A 17,485-nucleotide genomic window follows, 5' to 3' on the forward strand; every position below is an offset into this window, starting at 1 on the left:
GGTAGCCAGCAGCCCCTAAGTAGCTTCAGGATGAGGGACAGTCATAGGAAAGATCCAGGCGGGATAGACATTGGGACTTTTAGCTCCACCACAATCTCAGGGGAGGGGAGAGGGACTGAATGTTAAGTTGATCACCAATAGTTACTGATTTGATCAATCATGCCTATGTAATGAAGCCTCCATAAGAAACCTGAAGGGAAGGGGCGCAGCTGGGGGTGTGGCTCTGTGGAAGAGCACTTGCCTATATGTGTGAGGCTCTGAGTTTGGCCCCCAGCACTGGAGGGAAATAAGATAAGGACAGGGTTAGCTGAACACATGGAGGTTCTGGAAAGGCATGGAATCTCCATGCCTCTTCCCCCATACCTTGCTCTATGCATATCATCATTTGTGTCCTTTATAATAAACCAGTAAATATAAATGTTTCCCTGAGTTCTGTGAGCCACTGGAGTGAATTAGTCAAATCTGAGGTGTGGGAACACTGATTTATACCAGTAATTGATTGCTTGCTTAGTGTGTGTGGGAAAACCCTACCTGTCTGGTGTTAGAAGTGATCTGTGCTGGGAGAATGTAGTAAGAGAAACTGAATTTGAGTTTTGTTTTTCCTGTATATCTTCAGACTCCTCTTGGTCCTTCATTCCGTGCTGCCTTCTTTTGGTGTCTAACAGCTTGCGTCAGATTCTAATCTCTCCAAGTAGCTTATCAAGAACCCACTTTAGGGACCATGTCCTTTCACGTTAATATTGATAAGGAGCCCGAGCAGTGGGAGCCCCAGTGGCTGCTCCAAATTAAGGCATCAATTCACAAACAAGCAGTTTCTGTTCCACACCGTGCGGTTATCAGGGAACTTTGTCAAGGACTTTTCTAAATCTCAACAGAGAGAGGCCAATACTGAAGAAATGAATAGATGCCAGGCATGGTGGCACATGATTGTCATCCCAGCTACTCTGGAAGCTGAGGCAGGAGGGTCACAAGCTCACAACTTATGGAGACCCTCTCTCAAAATAAAAAATAAAAAGGGCTGGGGATGTAGCTCAGTGGTAGAGAGTCCCTGGTTTTAATCTCCAATATTGGGGGGGGGATAAAAAGGGAAGGAAGGAATGGATTTATCATTTTGCTCCCCAGCCTCTTCCCCAAACCATTCCTCCTCTGCGCCCTAATCCTATTGCCTTAGTCACCAACCATATCTTGATTTCTCATGTTCTCTCAGCTACTCAGCTACTCTATCCCTTCCCTCCCACTTTACAGTTTACTGAAGACTTTCACATCCAGGATCTTTTCTCTGTCTTCCAATCACCAGGTTTTACAGCGGAAGAGAACATACAGGAGGATATGATCAGCACCAGGACCCACCAAGAGTGAATGTGAGCTGGCACCCGTGCCTTTCCCCTGCCTTCCCCTTCTGGCAGCCTTCCTGGTCTGTTATACCTTGGAAATATTTTTTTGAGTGGTTTCTTTTTCTTCCACTTCCCTTGCCTAGACCATGAAAATTGTTTTCTCTTGAGCACTACACAGAGTTTGGAAAGTCAGACAGTGTTTCCCAGGCCTGAGTGTAACAGAAGAGAAGTGGGGTCATGAAGGGTCAAGGGACTCGATTCTGAGGGTGATCTGGAGCTGTGAAGTGGCAGAATCAGATTTTGTATGTTGGCAACGTTACTCTGGCTGTGGTATGGAGACTGAAAGAAAGGGCAGGTCTGGACTCTCAAGGGCCTCTGGACTACACAGAGCATTTATTTATTAAGGTACTGGGAATTGAACCCAGAGGTGCTTTGCCAATGAGCTACATCCTCAGCCCTTTTTATTTTTTTTTTTTATTTCGAGACAGGGTCTCTCACTAAGTTGCTTAGGGCCTTGCTAAGTTGCTGCGGCTGGCCTTGAACTTGCAGTCCTCCTGCCTTAGCCTCACAAGTCACTAGGATTACAGGCATATACCACTGTGCCAGGCTGTCCAGAGCACTTTTTTTTTTTTTCAAACATACTTAAAAAAAAAAAAAAAAATGTGGTGCCAGGGGTCGAAACCAATGCCTCACACATGCTAGGCAAGAGCTCTATCACTGAGCCACAACCCCAGCCCCAGCATACTTTTTTAAAGTAAAAATTTTTGTTGAAATATAACATACATTCAGAAAACTGGACAGACCCTAATTGTGATAGGTTAATTAATTATTACAAAGTAGAGAGCTGGGGATATGGCTCAATAGTGGAGCATTTATGGTGTGTATAAGGCCCTGGGTTAGATCCCCAGCACCATAAAAAAGAAAGAGAAAAAGAAAAAAGAAAGAAAGAAAAAAAACATGTGTAACCATCATCAAATTAAAAAAAAAAAAAGTTTACAGCTCCTCAGAGGCCACCCCCTAATTATTACCTCTTCCTTCCTCCCCAAAGGAAAGCGCTTTCTGCCTTCTAATATCATCGATTGAATTTTGTATAAATAGTAATAAAATATACATTTTTTTAATCTGCCTTCTTTTGCTTAATCTTATGCTGGGGAGATGTATCCATGCAATTGTATGCAATGACCATTTTTCATTTTTTTGTGCAGTGTAATATTCTGTTGTAGGCTTCCTGATTGTACCTCTAACAAATAATACTGCTACTACGAATATTCTTATATGTGTCTTGGGATACTTGTATATGATTTTTTTTGGGGGGGGGTAGATACCTTGTAGAATTGCTGGGTGGTAGGTGAAGTGGGCATCCCCTTTCTCCACAGAAAAGCCCTCTTCACCATGGCTGATTTTGGGACTGTCAGCAAAAGAGTCTCTGCGAAAGAGTCCAATGTAGATAAACTTCCTATTTTCATGTCACCCTGTTTACTTGGCCACTGGCCGAGAAGATTCCATCACTCCAGGTGCTGGACACCCCCTTACTAGTTTTCACAAACATATCAAGTATAGTACTTTGAAGAAATGTGCAAACAAGGCCTCTGGCCTTGAGCTGGGGCTTCACAGAGATGTCTACATTTTTAAGATAAGTTACAACTGGGCTCCATGGTAACAGCTGGCAGCCGGAGGAAAGAAAGGGGAGAAGAAGCTCTCCCCTTCTCAGGTGTTGTCCTTAAAGAGTTAACTTGCCCAGAACAGTGAAAGAAAAAGCTGTTTTTATGTGAACTTCTGCAGACTGTGAACTTCTGCGCCCCTCCCCTTACATGCTGGGTATAAAACTCTGAAACTCCCTGAACTCGGGGTTCAGGGGATTGATTGATTACAGCAAAGGCTATACCCTCTGAACCTGGCTACAGCCAAATAAAACTATTTCCTGCTGTCTTTGGTGCCTTGCCTCGTTTGTCCCTACAACAGTAGGTAATGTGTATAATTTACATGTGAGGCTCTATTTTGGGGTCTGTATTGGTTCATTGGTTTCCCTACCCCTGCATCACATCACACACTGCCTTTGTAGCTGCAGCATTTAGTCTGAATCCAGTAGAATCTTGTTTGCATATCTCCTGTAGAAAGCAATTAAGAGCTGTGGCCATGCAGTTGGACAGGATAAGGAGTCTGGGATTAAATGCTGAGCCCACCACTCCTTATATGTGAGCTCATTCTCCAGCTAGTTAACCTCTCCCTAAGCGTGTTTGGTTTGCATGAGCATAAACGTTATGGGGCTATTTATGTTATAGGGTTGTTGAAGCGGTTTTGCCCATGTAGAGCGCTCAGTCATGTCTGGCACGGAGAAAGCTCTCAATAAATACAAATGAGTGGGCCAAGTGTAAATTTGAGAAAGGGCTGCGCTTCTCCCTCCTGCTCCCATCCCTCAATGCCTATCACACTGCCTGGAACGCAGTTAGGGAACTCAGTAAATGACTGTTGAATGGATAGTTTTGCTATGAAGCTTGCTGTCAGTCCACGTGGGAGACAGACGCTGGCCAGGAATACAGAAGACTCAAAGAGCCACGCAGCAAGAGGGACGCCAGGGGGAGCCAGAACCTATGCTCGCCAGATATCGCGAGAGTTCCCGCGGCGTCCTGCGTTCCGTTCTTGGCGGAAGCACAGGGCGGGAAGGAGAAGCTACCCTAGAGCGTGCGACCTCGCTTGTGGTGTGGCTGTTGCTTCCGGGTTGTGCTCCCGGAAGCAGGAAATTGGCCCAACCTCCATGCCCGGCGGCTGATGTCCCCGAGGCGGGAGGAGCCCGAGGGGGCGAGGGCCCGCATGTGAGTCGCTGGGGCCCGAGGCCGGGAGGGGGGGAGGCCGCCGTGCGGGTCTGTGACATCCTCGCGCAGCTCCTCCCGCGCCGCTGCTGCCACCTTTCACCCCAGTGTCGGCCCCTTTTCTTTTGAGTCGCGTTTTGCTGACTGACAGCTTTCCCGGACAGTCCCCCCAGGGTTGACTCGCTTAAGACGGCTCTTTCCTTGACCCCGCCGAGGAGAAACGAGGGTGACCCCGTTTGAGCTCTTCGCAGGCGTCAGAGTGCCCAAGATGAGTGGTGCCAGCCGAGTCCAGAGTCTACTGCCCTTTTGACGGATTTCTTGTTTTCATAAATACAGTATAGTGAAAGCAGATCCCCCGCTCCCCGAAACGTCTTTTCCTAATAGTTGCTACGGGGAAAATATTTAAAAAAAAATGTGGACTTGTTATGTGATAAGTCTGGCATGTTGGATTTTACCAAGGAATATGTGTTGGAGCATTGACACGAGTAACCCAGGTGTTTGTGATCACTTCCTAGTATGAGGAAATTAAGTGTCATAGTATTTTAAGACTTAACCCGCAAGGCCACAGTTACTCGGGGCTAAGAGCCCACGTGGGCATGGTATTTGAGAATGTTTCTTTGAAAGTAGTCATCAGTCACCTTTATAATAGAGACTACTCCCATGTTCTTAGTATTCGGATCTTTGCGATTGCTCATTTGGTAGTTCCCATGGAGGAATTTTCTAGACCTCTCTCCCTTAATAGAATCATTTATTTGAATTTGAGTTCTTAGCTTCCCTTTAAAGAACAACATGCCTTAAAAAACAACAACAACAACAAAAAAAACAAGTTCACCAGGTGTGGTGGAGCACACCTGTAATCCCAGAAATTCTGGAGGCAGGAGGATTGCAAGCTCAGAGCCAGCCTCAGCAATTTAAGGAGACTTGTCTCAAAATGAAAAACTAAAGAGGGCTGTGGATGTGGCTCAGAGGTTAAGTGCCCCTGGGTTCAATCCCTGGTACAAAAACAAACAGACAAAAAAAAAAAAACAACAAGTTCAATTTTGCCACTTTGTAGTTTTGACTGAAAGTTCACATAGCCCAACATGCATACCAAAAAGCAGAAAGAGACCCTATTAAGCTTTTTCTGCCTTAAACTAAAACTTTTCAAGATCCAGTTTGAATTCCTGTTCCTTTACAACTACTGTGAAACAAAAACGAGGTCTAAGGTTCCTAATCTGCTCACTTAAACCCTTGTCAGGCTGATGCATTACAAGAAGAAGAAAAGGAAAAAAGAATTAAAAAACAAACAAACAAACAAAAAAAACCTGTTAGTTACATTTGGTTAGTTTGGGAACAGAATGCTTTCTTTAGGTCCTTTCCATAAATTTGCTCAACAATAATGAGGTTCCAATGTCTGAGGTGAATTTTAGTGTCCATTCTTAGTGTTTTTGTGTAGTTGTTTTCTCCCATTTAGTACTGCTTTCAAGAAACTCACAATTTAGTGTAGGAGGTAGACAGGGAAATAGATGTAATACAAAGTGACAGTTGCATAAGGATCAAAGGGCAAAATTAATGTTGGAGTCTTGGAGTTCACTTATTGGACAAAGCACTGGGGGCTTGGTTTTTAAGGCAGAAAAAACTTTATAAAAGCAAAAAGATGTGAAATAGCACAGTAGTGTAGTATATGAGGAAGGGTTAGCAGAAATGAGACTCGGCAGGTAGACAGTGACCAGATCATAAAGGGGTATTGTGAGTAATTTGGACTTCATCTTAAAACAATTATTACTGAGTTTGTCTGGAACAGATGTTTTACTTATATCATTTGTAGTCTTAACATTGTGGGGTAGACATAATTATCCCCGTTTTATAAATGAAAGCTCTAAGGCTTAAAGAGGATATACAGTAGGTGGAAAAACCTAGCATTTGCATCCAGTTTTTATTTTCCAACTTCAGTGCCTGTGTCCTTAACCACCATGCTAAACTGTGCCTGATAAGGACTCTGGAAGGTGTTTGACATGAGCCAGTATGTGTTTCAAGGAAAGAACGTGCACAGGAGAGAGCATAGACTGGAAAAGAGAACTGGAAATATAGAAATTAACATGGTTTTGGTCTGGGGCTGTGGCTCAGTGGTAGAGTGCTTGCCTGGCACATGTGAGGCACTGGGTCGATCCTCGGCACCATATAAAAATAAATAAAAATAAAATAAAGATGTCCATCTACAACTAAAAAAAAAATGTTAAAAAAAAAGAAATTAACATCGTTTTTATGATGTCCATAGAAAAGGTATTGAGGGCCTGGCCTGTGCCATTAATGTGGAGCTAGAGAAAAGGTGATGATATGAAATTATACAGGGGGTTGAATCAAGAGGAATTAATGATAGTTTGGTGAGAATGAGGTATAAAGAGGATAATTTTTTTAATTTGAAAGGCTGGTTTTTCTATTAAGGAAAGGAAGATAGTGGGAAGAAAGTGTTGAAGGGGAAATATTATGGACACATTACATATAGGAAACTATGGGAATTTGGGTCAGGATGGCTGGTAGGTAGTTAAATAAATGAGTGGGTCTTGAACTGTGGAGAGAGTTCTGGATTGGAAAAGAGATTTGGAAATCATTAATAGCCGGTGGTTGAAGCTGTGGAGGCAATAAGATGAAGGTCAAGGACAACTGTGGTGTCCTGGCCAGTCTCAGCCAGAGAACAAGAGTTATGCCAAGATTTTAGAACATGTGAGGAAGAAAATGGGTAGCCATAACAGCTGCTGCAGAGAGGTTGCATAAATGTCCTTTAGACTTGACATTTAGAAAGCCACTAGCAACCTTAGAGCAGGATCAGTAGAGTGAGGCAGGCAGAAATGTGATTTCAGCAGGTTAATGAACAAACAGACTTGAGGAAGAAGAAATAAATAAAGTGTCCCTTATGCCCCAAGGAGCTTATCTGTGGTGAGAGAAAGTACTGAGAGTACTGGAATTCTAGAGGGGAAGGATTTTTTTTTTTTAAGTACTAGAAACTGGAAAAGCGAGGAAGGGAGCAGGTGGAGGTAAGTTTAAAAACGTGGCAGCTTCTGCCTCAAATATGTCAATGACATAAAGGACCAAATAATAATAATTCTCAGAATTTACTATAGATTAAGTACATCAGACACAACAGCCAGATGATATATGTGATTATTGGTTGGATCTTGGATTGATTTTTTTTTTTTTTTTGCAGTGCTGGGAATCAAACCCAGAGCCTTTTACATGTTAGGTAATGCTCTACCACTGAGCTACACCTTCAGCCCCTGGATCTTAGATTTTTTAAAAAGCTATAAGGTTGCTGGTAAGATAATATATGCCTATAATCTCAGAAACTTGGAAGGCTGAGGCAGGAGGATTGCAAATTAAAAACCAGCTTCAGCAATTTACTTAGGTTCTAAGTAACTTAGAGCTGGTCTCAAAACAAAAAAATTAGGGACTGGGGTTATGGCTCAATGGTAGAGCGCTTGCCTAGCATGTGTGAGGCACTGGGTTCAATCCCTGGCACCACATAAAAATAAACAAAATAAAAGTATTGTGTCCATCTACAGCTAAAAAAATATTTAAATAAAAAATTTAAAAAGGATGGGGGCCTGGACATGGTGGTACGTGCCTGTAATCTCAGTGGCTCAGGCAGGAGGATCACAAGTTCAAAGCCAGCCTCTTAGTGAGGCCCTAAGCAACTCAGCAAGATACTGTCTTCAAATAAAATATAAAATGGGCTGGGGATGTGGCTCAAGGGTAAAGTGCCCCTGGGTTCAATCCCTGGTATAAAAAGAAAAAGCTATAAGGTCTTTGTCTGAGGGGTAGGGGAGGCAATGGGAGGATATGACTATAGGTAGAATACTAGGTAATATTAGAGAATTTATTAATTTTATTGGGTATGGTATAATAATGCCAGTGGTTATATAGAATAATATCCTTAGTAGGAGATGCATGCTGAAATATATAGAACTGATTTCATAATGTGTTAACAATTAACTTTTAAATAATTCTGGTTAAAAACAGAAAAAACAGATATAGACAAATGTTACAAACTGATAAATGTAACTGAAAGAAAGATGTTCATTTTAATATTTCTGTTTTTCTGGAAGGTTGAAATGTTCAAAGTAAAAAGTTTGGAAAGAAATACAGAATTGAGGATGAGTTCATGTGAAGGCTGTTTTCTCTCTGAATCAGGAAGGGACATATTTTCAAAGTTAAGAAAGAACTAGGACTGTGGATGTTGCTCAGTGGTAGAGCAGTGGCCTAACATACATGAGGTCCTGGGTTCAATTGCTGGTATTGCAAAAAAAAAAGGGTGCAATGAGGCAGGACTGCAATCTCAGTGACTTGGGAGACTGAAATAGGAGGATCACAAGTTCAAGGCCATGCTGGGCAACTTAGCAAGACCCTGCCACAAAATAAAAAGAACTGGGGATATTGGTCAGTGGTAGAGAACCCCTGAGTTCAGTCCCTAGTATTGGGGAAAGAAAAGAGGAAGAAAGAAAAAGAACAAGTGAAAGAACTTAATTAACTCTTTAAGTCTCACTGAGCCGAGGTATCCCCAAAGGGGGCCATTAGATTGAAATGTTAAGAAAGTAGAATTTCTTTGGATCATATTTTTAAAAAATGTTCAACTATGTTATTGAGATAAAATTGACATACAAAAAGCTGTATATACTTAATGTATCTAACTTTTATGAGTTTGGAGAAAAATATACACCAGTGAAACTATCACCATGGTTTGTACCATCAACCTGAGTATTCACCTGCAAAAGTTTTCTCCTGCCTCCTTATTTATTATTATGATTAAAACCATTTAAGATTTACCTTGTTAGCATAAGAGTACAATATTGTTAACTTGAACTCTGTGCTGTACAATGTCTCTAGAACTAATTCTCCTTGTATAACTAAAACTTTGTTATCTTCAGTTTCTCCTGTCTCCAGCCCTGGAAATCACTGTGCCCCTCTGGTTCTGTGTTTAAACATGTTAGATTAATTATATAAGTTGTATTAATTACTTATTAATCAATATTATATTGTATTTGTTTTTCTGTGCCTAGTTTATTTCACTAAACAGTATCTTCCAGGTTCATTCATGCTGTCACAAATGGCCACGTTTCTTTCTTTTAAAAGGCTAAATAATAGAGCTGGGGTTGAGGCTCAGTGGTAGAGCACTCGCCTACCAAGTATGAGGCCCTGGGTTCGATACTCAGCACCACATAAAAATAAATAAAATAAAGGTATTGTGTCCAGCTACAACAAAAAAATAAATATTAAAAAAGGCTAAATAATATTTCATGTATTTACATACCACATTTTCTTTATTCATTAATCCATCAGTGGACATTTAGGTTGCTTCCAGTCTTGGCCAGTGTGAATAATGCTGCAGTGAATATGGGGTATATATATCCAGAGATCTAGATTTTATTTCCTTTGGATGTGTACCTACCAGTTGGTTTGCTAGATCATATAGTAGTTCTAATTTTAATTTTTGGGGAGTGAGGGGGTGCTGGGGATTGAACCTACGGCCTTGTGCATGTGAGGCAAGCATTCTACCAACTGATCTATATCCCCAGCCCTCTATTTTTAATTTTTTAAGGAACTTCCATACTATTTTCCAGAGTAGCTGTACCAGTTTACATTCCCACTCACAATGTACCTTGATTGTAAATTTTAAGCACTCAGTACTGTTTTAAATTATTACTCTTTTAAATCATATTAATCATTTAAAAATTGTATCAATTAGTTTTCCTCTAAATATAGTGGATTTTTCTTAATAGTTTTTATTTAAATCCAAGGAACATATTTGTTCCTTAGACTATATCTTCAATTAATGGAAAGCATGAGAAAAATAGAATGGAATATATTCATAACACTAAAGAATGCTCACAATGCTGTGTAGTTAGTAGGATACTAAAGAACCAAGTAGGTGAAAAGATCATTTACTGTTACTCTGGTTATGAGAGTAGATTGTTGAAGATTGGGGTATATTTATATGAGCTTTAAAACTTTCTGAACTGTAGTGTTTCCCCTTCTGTGCTTTAAAGAATGAGTCAGTACTGTAACTGAGAGTTGCCTAGCTGGCATAGCTGTCCAAAAAATTGAGAACCTCCAGGGTAATGTCATATCAATGTTCCAGACATATTAATCGTATCAATAGAAGTATTTATTCTCTATTAAACAGTGCAAAGGTGAAATTTGATCTCCTAATCTGATTTCTGCTTTAAATACACTTTTTTTTAATCAGTAAGTTCTATGAGTTATTGTTGGGGGATTGTCTGCCAGCATCTCACTGAGGGTTCTTCTTCCTGCCTAGGAGGAAGCCTAAGCCACCCTAAAACTTAAAATCTCAAATAATTAGTGAATAACAAAACACAAATACTCAGAAATATATTTACAAAAGGTGAAGCCCCTGATAGATCTACTGCACATAGGTTCTGGAACTAGACCAAAAAAAAAAAAAAGGCTCCGGTTGTTTATATAAGGGGGTACATCAAAGGCAGGAATAAGGTTTCAAGGGCAGAGTCTTCCTTCCTGCAGTTTTGCAGTCAGCTGGTTGATTGACATCTTGGCTGGTCACACCCATCTCAGGTGCTGTTTGGGCCACCGCAGAGCAGGATAAAGATTCACATTGTCCCTGGGCAGTTGACCAGAGAAAATATCCACTGGTCCTTCCCAGACACTAGATGTCTCTATCCACGAGGCTTCCAAAGTTCCTGACAAGTAATTCTGTTAGATTTGCCCCTACCCTGTTTCTTCATAGACGAAACCAGAAGGAATTGAGTAGGACATCTCATTGAAATGTTCATTGTTTCCCTCCTATTCCTGAAATACTCCTTTAGAAGTGAAGCAGCTCTCTGGCTTACCTCCCACAGGCCTCTTTGTTTTTTGTTTATTTGTTTTATTTTGTTTTTGAGGTACTGGGAATTAAACCCAGGGCCTCTTGCATGCTAGGCAAATGCTCTCCTACTGAGCTGCATCACCAGACCTTCACAGGCCTCTCTTGAAAGCAAGATTTTTCAACCTCAGCTTTTTTTAACATTTTCAGCAGGACAGCTTTTTGTTGGGTGAGGGTTAGGGGTGACTTTCCTGTGCATTGTATGATGTTTAGTCTTTATCCACTGGATACCACTCCTCCAGTGTTGACAGAATATTTCCAGACATCACCCAATGTCCGCTGATGAACAGAATCACTCCTAGTTGAAAACTACTGTTCTAAAACAGTACTGTACCATTAATCAGTGAGGAAGAGGCTTAAAAGCTTCTGTGCCTGAGTCCTACTAATGGAGAAACTGGCAGTTCAGTATAATAGTCCCTGTTCCGGCAAGTTCAATTACTTGTGATCTGAAAATATTAAGTGGAAAAATTCAGAAATAAAAAAATTTATGTTTTAAATTGTGTGCTGTTAAGTGCTGTCTTAGCCAGAGTGTCAGTCATCTCTTGTTTAGTATATCTACTCTGCACATGCTACCTGTCACCTACCACTTGCCCATTGGTTACTTGGTAACCATGTAGGTTATCAGATTGTTGCAGTATGGCAATGCTTGTGATCAAGCAGCTTATATAGTAGCCTAATGCTATGTTACAGTGCCTGTGTTCATTCTCACTTAATCTCATCATGTAGACATGTATCATTCACATCATCACCAGAAGGGTGAGAATAATCCAATAAGATGTTTTGAGAAAGAACACATTCGTGTAACTTTTATCACAGTTTTTTTGTTATAATTGTTCTATTTTAATATTAGTTATTATTGTTAATATCTTACTGTGCTTGATTTGTAAGTTGAACGTTATCATAGGGAAAAACATGGTATATATAAGGTTTGGTACTATCCATGGTTTTAGGCATCCATTGGGGGTCTTGAAGTGGATTCCCCACAATTTAGGCAGAACTACTGTGTGTCCAGGATGATGCGTGATACCTTGAATTCGTAACTCCACTAGTGATCATGCCTTGCCCTTTCAGGTTTAAGCCACTGTTAAGAATCAAGCTCACTCTTCTGAACTTCCCTCTGTGGCAAAGCTTACTTCTGCCAGAGTTGGACCTTCTTTCTGGAGGTAAATGGACTTCCATTAAGCCTCAGCTGATTTCATTCAGTCCTCTCATGCTTGATGCTTAGCCATGATTTTGTGGTGTTGTTTTTTTTTTTTAATAAAAGAGACAAAAAGATTTTGTTGTTCAGTTAACATCACATCCTACAAAATGCCAATAGCATCCTTCTGGATGACAGTCAGAAATGTCTCCAGTTTGATGATAGAGGTATGACTCAATGGTGAAGCACTTGCTTAGGGTATGTGATATTCTGAGTTCAATCCCTAGCACTGGCGGGGGGGCGGGGGGGGGAAGAAGTCCCCAGTTTGAACAACAACAACAACAAAAATGTTGCCTCTGGGATCACTGGTCACAAAACCAAGATGTGAAAAATACTGTAATGATTTATCACTTTACTCTTTTTGCGGGAATCTTTGTAGCAACATATAGCCCCACAATTATCTGTTGTCAATCTCTGACTCACTTTGTGCCCAGTGATGTTCTTTAAGAGTAGCTGTGGTATTTTTTTTGGTTATAAAATTAATACAGGAAGTTTAGAAAATATGAAAAAGCACCCAAAAAAATCAACTATAATCTCATCTCCCAGAGATCTTCTCCTGACTTACTAATTGGATATATATTAATTTCTGGGGTGTTTTGATTGGTGTTGGTGTTGGTATGACTCTTAATGCTTTGCCATCCCTTCTGACTGCTAATCCAGAATAGCTTAATGAAAAGAATGTGAGGTCCTATTGCAGCTCAGGTGACAGCTAACTGGATGGTCTCAGATAAGTTACTCCCCCAACCTCGAAATCAAGATATTGGAACCTGAAGTGATTATCTAACAAAATAGTTAGCAGTTGCAATTGACAGTTGTTAAGCATATGCATTAAGAGACTTTCTATTGGGGAAAAAAAAACTCTTAATAGATGGATTTCTAAATCCTTGGCAGTAGTTTCACCATCGTCTACCCATTTTTTTGTTATCTTTATCAACAAGTATATGCAAATACCTTTTTTATTCCAGACAATTACCATAGTTAGGATCCATGAGCTATTTCCTGCTTTCATAGACCTTAGAATCTAGTAGCTGGACAATGGGTGGGGTAGAACATAGGAAAATAGTAGTGTTATAAATGTTGCAATAGGGATAGATTCAAATTCTATAAGTACACATTTTTAAGGCATCTTTTTTGAGATATAATTTATATGTCACAAAATTCACCCATTTGAAATGTATAATTCAGTGACTTTTAATATATACAGAAAGTTGTGTAGTCATCAATGCAGTTTAAGTTTAGAAACATTTTTGTAACTCTGGAAAGAAACCCTGTGCCTATTACCAGTCATTCCCCATTCTCTCTACTATTTTCCCCTAGGCAACTATTTATTAATCTTTTTGGGGGGTACCAGGGATTGAACTGAGGGGCACTTGGCCACTGAGCCACATCCCCAGCACTATTTTGTATTTTATTTAGAAACAGGGTCTCACTGAGTTGCTTAGTGCCTCATGTTGCTGAGGCTGGCTTTGAACTCTGAGATATTCCTGCCTCAGCTTCCAAAGCCACAGGGATTACAGGCATGCGCCACCACGCCTGGTTTATTAATCTGTTTCTCTCTATATTGATTGCCTATTTTTTATTTTCTATATAAATGTAGTTGTACAATAAATGGTCTTTTGTGACTGTATTCTTTCACTTAGCATACTGTTTTTAACTTTCATCCATGGTGTTGCATACATTGGTACTTAATCCTTTTTTTTTTGGTAGTTGTAGATGGACAGAATGCCTTTATTTCATTTGTTTATTTTATTTTACTTATTTTTTTTAAAGAGAGAGAGAGAATTTTTTAATATTTATTTTTTTAGTTTTCGGCGGATACAGCATCTTTGTATGTGGTGCTGAGGATCGAACCCGGGCTGCACGCATGCCAGGCGAGCTCGCTACCGCCTGAGCCACATCCCCAGCCCCTCATTTGTTTATTTTAATTTTTCTTATGTGGTGCTGAGGATCGAACCCAGTGCCTCATGCATGCCAGGTAAGTACTATGCCACTGAGCTACAGCCCCAGCCCACTTAATCACATTTTGTTTATCCATTCATTGACATTAGGTTGCTTTTGTTTTAGAAATAATGCTGCTATTCATGCAATATTTTTTTTTGTGTGTGTATGTGGTACTGGGGATTTAATCCAGGGATACTTTACCACTGAGCTTCATCCCCAGACCTATTATTATTATTATTATTATTTTCATTATCATTTTTAAAAATTTTTATACCTTTATTATTTATTTATTTATTTATTTTTTTAAATGTGGTGCTGAGGATCGAACCCAGGGCCTCGCACGTGCTAGGTGAACGCTCTACCGCTGAGCCACAACTTCAGCCCCTGTCATTATCATTTTATTTTTATCCAAATGTTATCTCACTAAGTTGCTGAGGCTGGCCTCAAACTTGCCATTCTCCTGCCTTTGCCTTTTCTGAATTTCTGGGATTATACATGTGTGTGTGGATTATAGACATGTGCCACTGTGTCCAGTTTTCTTTTTTTTTTTTTGGTTTTGGTGGTGCTGGGGATTGAATCCAGGCCAGGCAAGTGCTCTACCCCTGAACCACATCCCCAGCCCCACACATGTACAAGTTTATGTGGGCATATTTCAGTTTCTTCAGGTGTATACCTAGGAGTAGAATGGCTGGGTCATATGTTAATTCTGTGTTTAACTTTTTGAGAAATTCCAACTGTTTTCTGTAGCAGCTATATTGTTTTACATTTCTACAACAGTGTACTGTCCACTCACTTCACATATTTCATACCAGAAATCTGAAAAAGCACTGACATGGTACACATGTATTCTTTCAGTAAGGTGTCATTATCTGTAAGATAGAGAACAACAATCATGTTGCTCCAAGAGAGAAAGGGAGGCCTGAAATGTCACAGCTCAGCACCCATCAGTGTATCTCCTGTTCCAGCAGAGCACCTCTCAAAGACCCATTCTGTTTGGTCCCCTTTATGCCTTTAAACGTTTGGTTTAGGTCTTAACTTGGCCTGCACATTAAAGAGCTTTAATAAATGCTCATACCTGCCCATACCAGTTAAATCCGAATTGCTGTACTAATGATAGACTAACAGGCATGTAATCTAGCCTTGCATGCAAGTTCCTGTTGCTCCATGTCCTCACCAACACTTAGCTGATTTTTTTTATCATAGCCATCCTGAGGTGGTATCCCATTATGATTTTGGTCTGCATTTCTCTGTGGGTTTTTTTCTTTTTCTTTTCTTTTTTCAGTGCTGGGAATGGAACCCCAGACTCTGTGTGTGCTAGGCAAGTACTTTACCACTGACCCACACTTCCAGCTCAATCTGCATTTCTCTGATGATTAAAGATGTTGAACATTTCTTCATGTACTTATTTGCCATTTGTACATCTTTTTAGGAGAAACTGCTGTTTTTTGACTATTCTTTTGCTTATGTTTTTTTGTCTTTTTATTATTGATTTTTAAGGATTCTTACGTATTCTGGATACAACCCCCTTATCGGATACACGATTTACAAATACTTTTTTCCAATATGTGGTTGTCTTTAACTTTCTTCTTTTTCTTTTCTTTTGATGGTGCTGGAGATTGAACCCAAGGCCTCACACATACTAAGCACTTGTTAAGCACTGAGCTATACCCGAGCCCCGTTTCATTTCTATGATGTTATCATTTGCAGCATAGACATTTTTAATTTTTTGTTGAAATCCAGTTTATTTTTATTTTTTCTTTTTTTAAAGAGAGATAGAGTTTTTTTAATGTTTATTTTTTAGTTTTCAGTGGACACAACATCTTTATCTTATTTGAATTTGGTGCTGAGAATCGAACCCAGCTACCGCTTGAGCCACATCCCCAGCCCCTTATTTTTTCTTTTGCTGCTTAGTATGCTTTTGGTGTCATACCTAAGAAACCAACATCTAATTCAATATCATGAAGTGTTTCCCCTATGTTTTCTTCTCGGAGTTTTATAGTTTTGGCTTATGAATTTAGGACTTTGATCCATTTTGAGTTAATTTTTGTTTATAGTATAAAGACGGATCTAATTTCATTCTTTTACATGTAGCTGTCCAGTGGTTCCAGCACCATTTGTTGAAGATACACTCTTTCTTCTTTTGGTCCTGGAATTGAACCCAGGACCTCATGTATGCTAGGCAAATGCTTTTCCACTAAGCTACATTCCCAACCCTTTTTATTTTTTTATTTTGAGGCAAATTGTCTAGGCTGACCTCAAATTTGCAATCCTCTTCCCTCAGCCTCCTGAGAAGCTGGGATTACAGGCTCATGCCGGCATGCCTGGCCAAAGATACACATTTTTAAATAGCATCCAAAATGCCTTTTATCCAAATGTTAAAATGAAGGCATAAATGGTCTGGAGGAAAAAAAAAAAAAAAGAACTTTGTGCTGAGGCACAAAGTTCAGTGGCAGAGTGCTTGCCTAGTATGTGTGAGGCACTGGATTTAATCCTCACTACCACATAAAAATAAATATATAAAATAAAGGCATTCTCTTCATATACAACTCCAAAAAAAATTAAAATAAAACACTTTAAGCAAAAGCAAAGTTGTTTTGAGGCACTCAGCTAGAACACAGGATGCCTGATGCATGTCCACGGTTGTAAGATTTCAAGGCTCCTTTTGTCTGCTGAAGCCACCCTACAGGTGGCAGCATCTTCTTACTGAAAGAATGCATGTGTGTCATGTCAGAGCTTTTTGAGGTTAGAAGCACTTTGGGAACGAAGTGTGTGAAACACAACATGTATCTGATTTCACTTTTCAAATGGTACAGAGAGGTTTTACCATTTATTGTGTGGCCACTGAACAATTTGGCTTTGAAATAATACAAATCAAAATTTGAAATTAGTGAAAACCTTAGATTTTTTAAGTAAAGTACAAATGAAATGCCATATATTGTCTAAAATCCTGTTTATGGAATGCCACAGGCCTGAAGCTGCAAGATGTGAACAGCTCCCATGCCATAGTTTTTGGTTGTCTGAAACCCTTGCTTGGTTTTCAGATCAGTTCCTCCTCTTGTGTTGCTTAAAGATCAGCCCTGGTGGAATTGTATAGAAATAACTTATCAACATCATTGTCCGTATTCCATTTATGTTTATTTTGGTAAACGACCAGTAGGATATCTTCTGGGATTTGTTTCAGAAATCTTTTTGGATGTCATCGTGCTTCAGGGTCCCATTAGGGATTTATTATGCTCCAAACCAGTGCTCCGTAAAGTGTTTGAAAGCTAGTGAAATTGTTTGAGAGAGATGCTGCTATGTAGGATGTTACTAGCCCACAGTTGAATAACAT

General features: G+C 39.9%; 1 protein-coding gene across 9 annotated transcripts in view; it reads left to right on the top strand.

Annotated features, from left to right (window-relative positions):
- The first annotated feature begins 3,971 nt into the window (after window positions 1–3,971).
- The window catches only part of CUNH6orf89 (chromosome unknown C6orf89 homolog), a 52,757-nt gene continuing 39,243 nt past the window's right edge, over window positions 3,972–17,485 (top strand). The window contains exons 1-3 of one of the 9 annotated variants that reach the window (XM_048805221.1): window positions 4,044–4,147; window positions 7,329–7,364; window positions 12,087–12,178. Coding sequence is in view for 4 of the 9 variants with exons in the window: in XM_048805220.1 (XP_048661177.1) it covers window positions 4,104–4,147; window positions 7,329–7,364 (80 nt within the window). In the remaining 5 variants the exon portion in view is untranslated. Of the gene's footprint in view, window positions 4,148–6,381; window positions 7,159–7,328; window positions 7,365–12,086; window positions 12,179–14,120; window positions 14,189–17,485 lie in introns of those variants that run through there. The other 8 variants (XM_048805220.1, XM_015487660.2, XM_015487663.2 and 5 more) reach the window with 8 other exon arrangements.

Source organism: Marmota marmota, unplaced genomic scaffold, assembly GCF_001458135.2.
Source record: "Marmota marmota marmota unplaced genomic scaffold, marMar, whole genome shotgun sequence".
Taxonomy (NCBI): domain Eukaryota; kingdom Metazoa; phylum Chordata; class Mammalia; order Rodentia; family Sciuridae; genus Marmota; species Marmota marmota.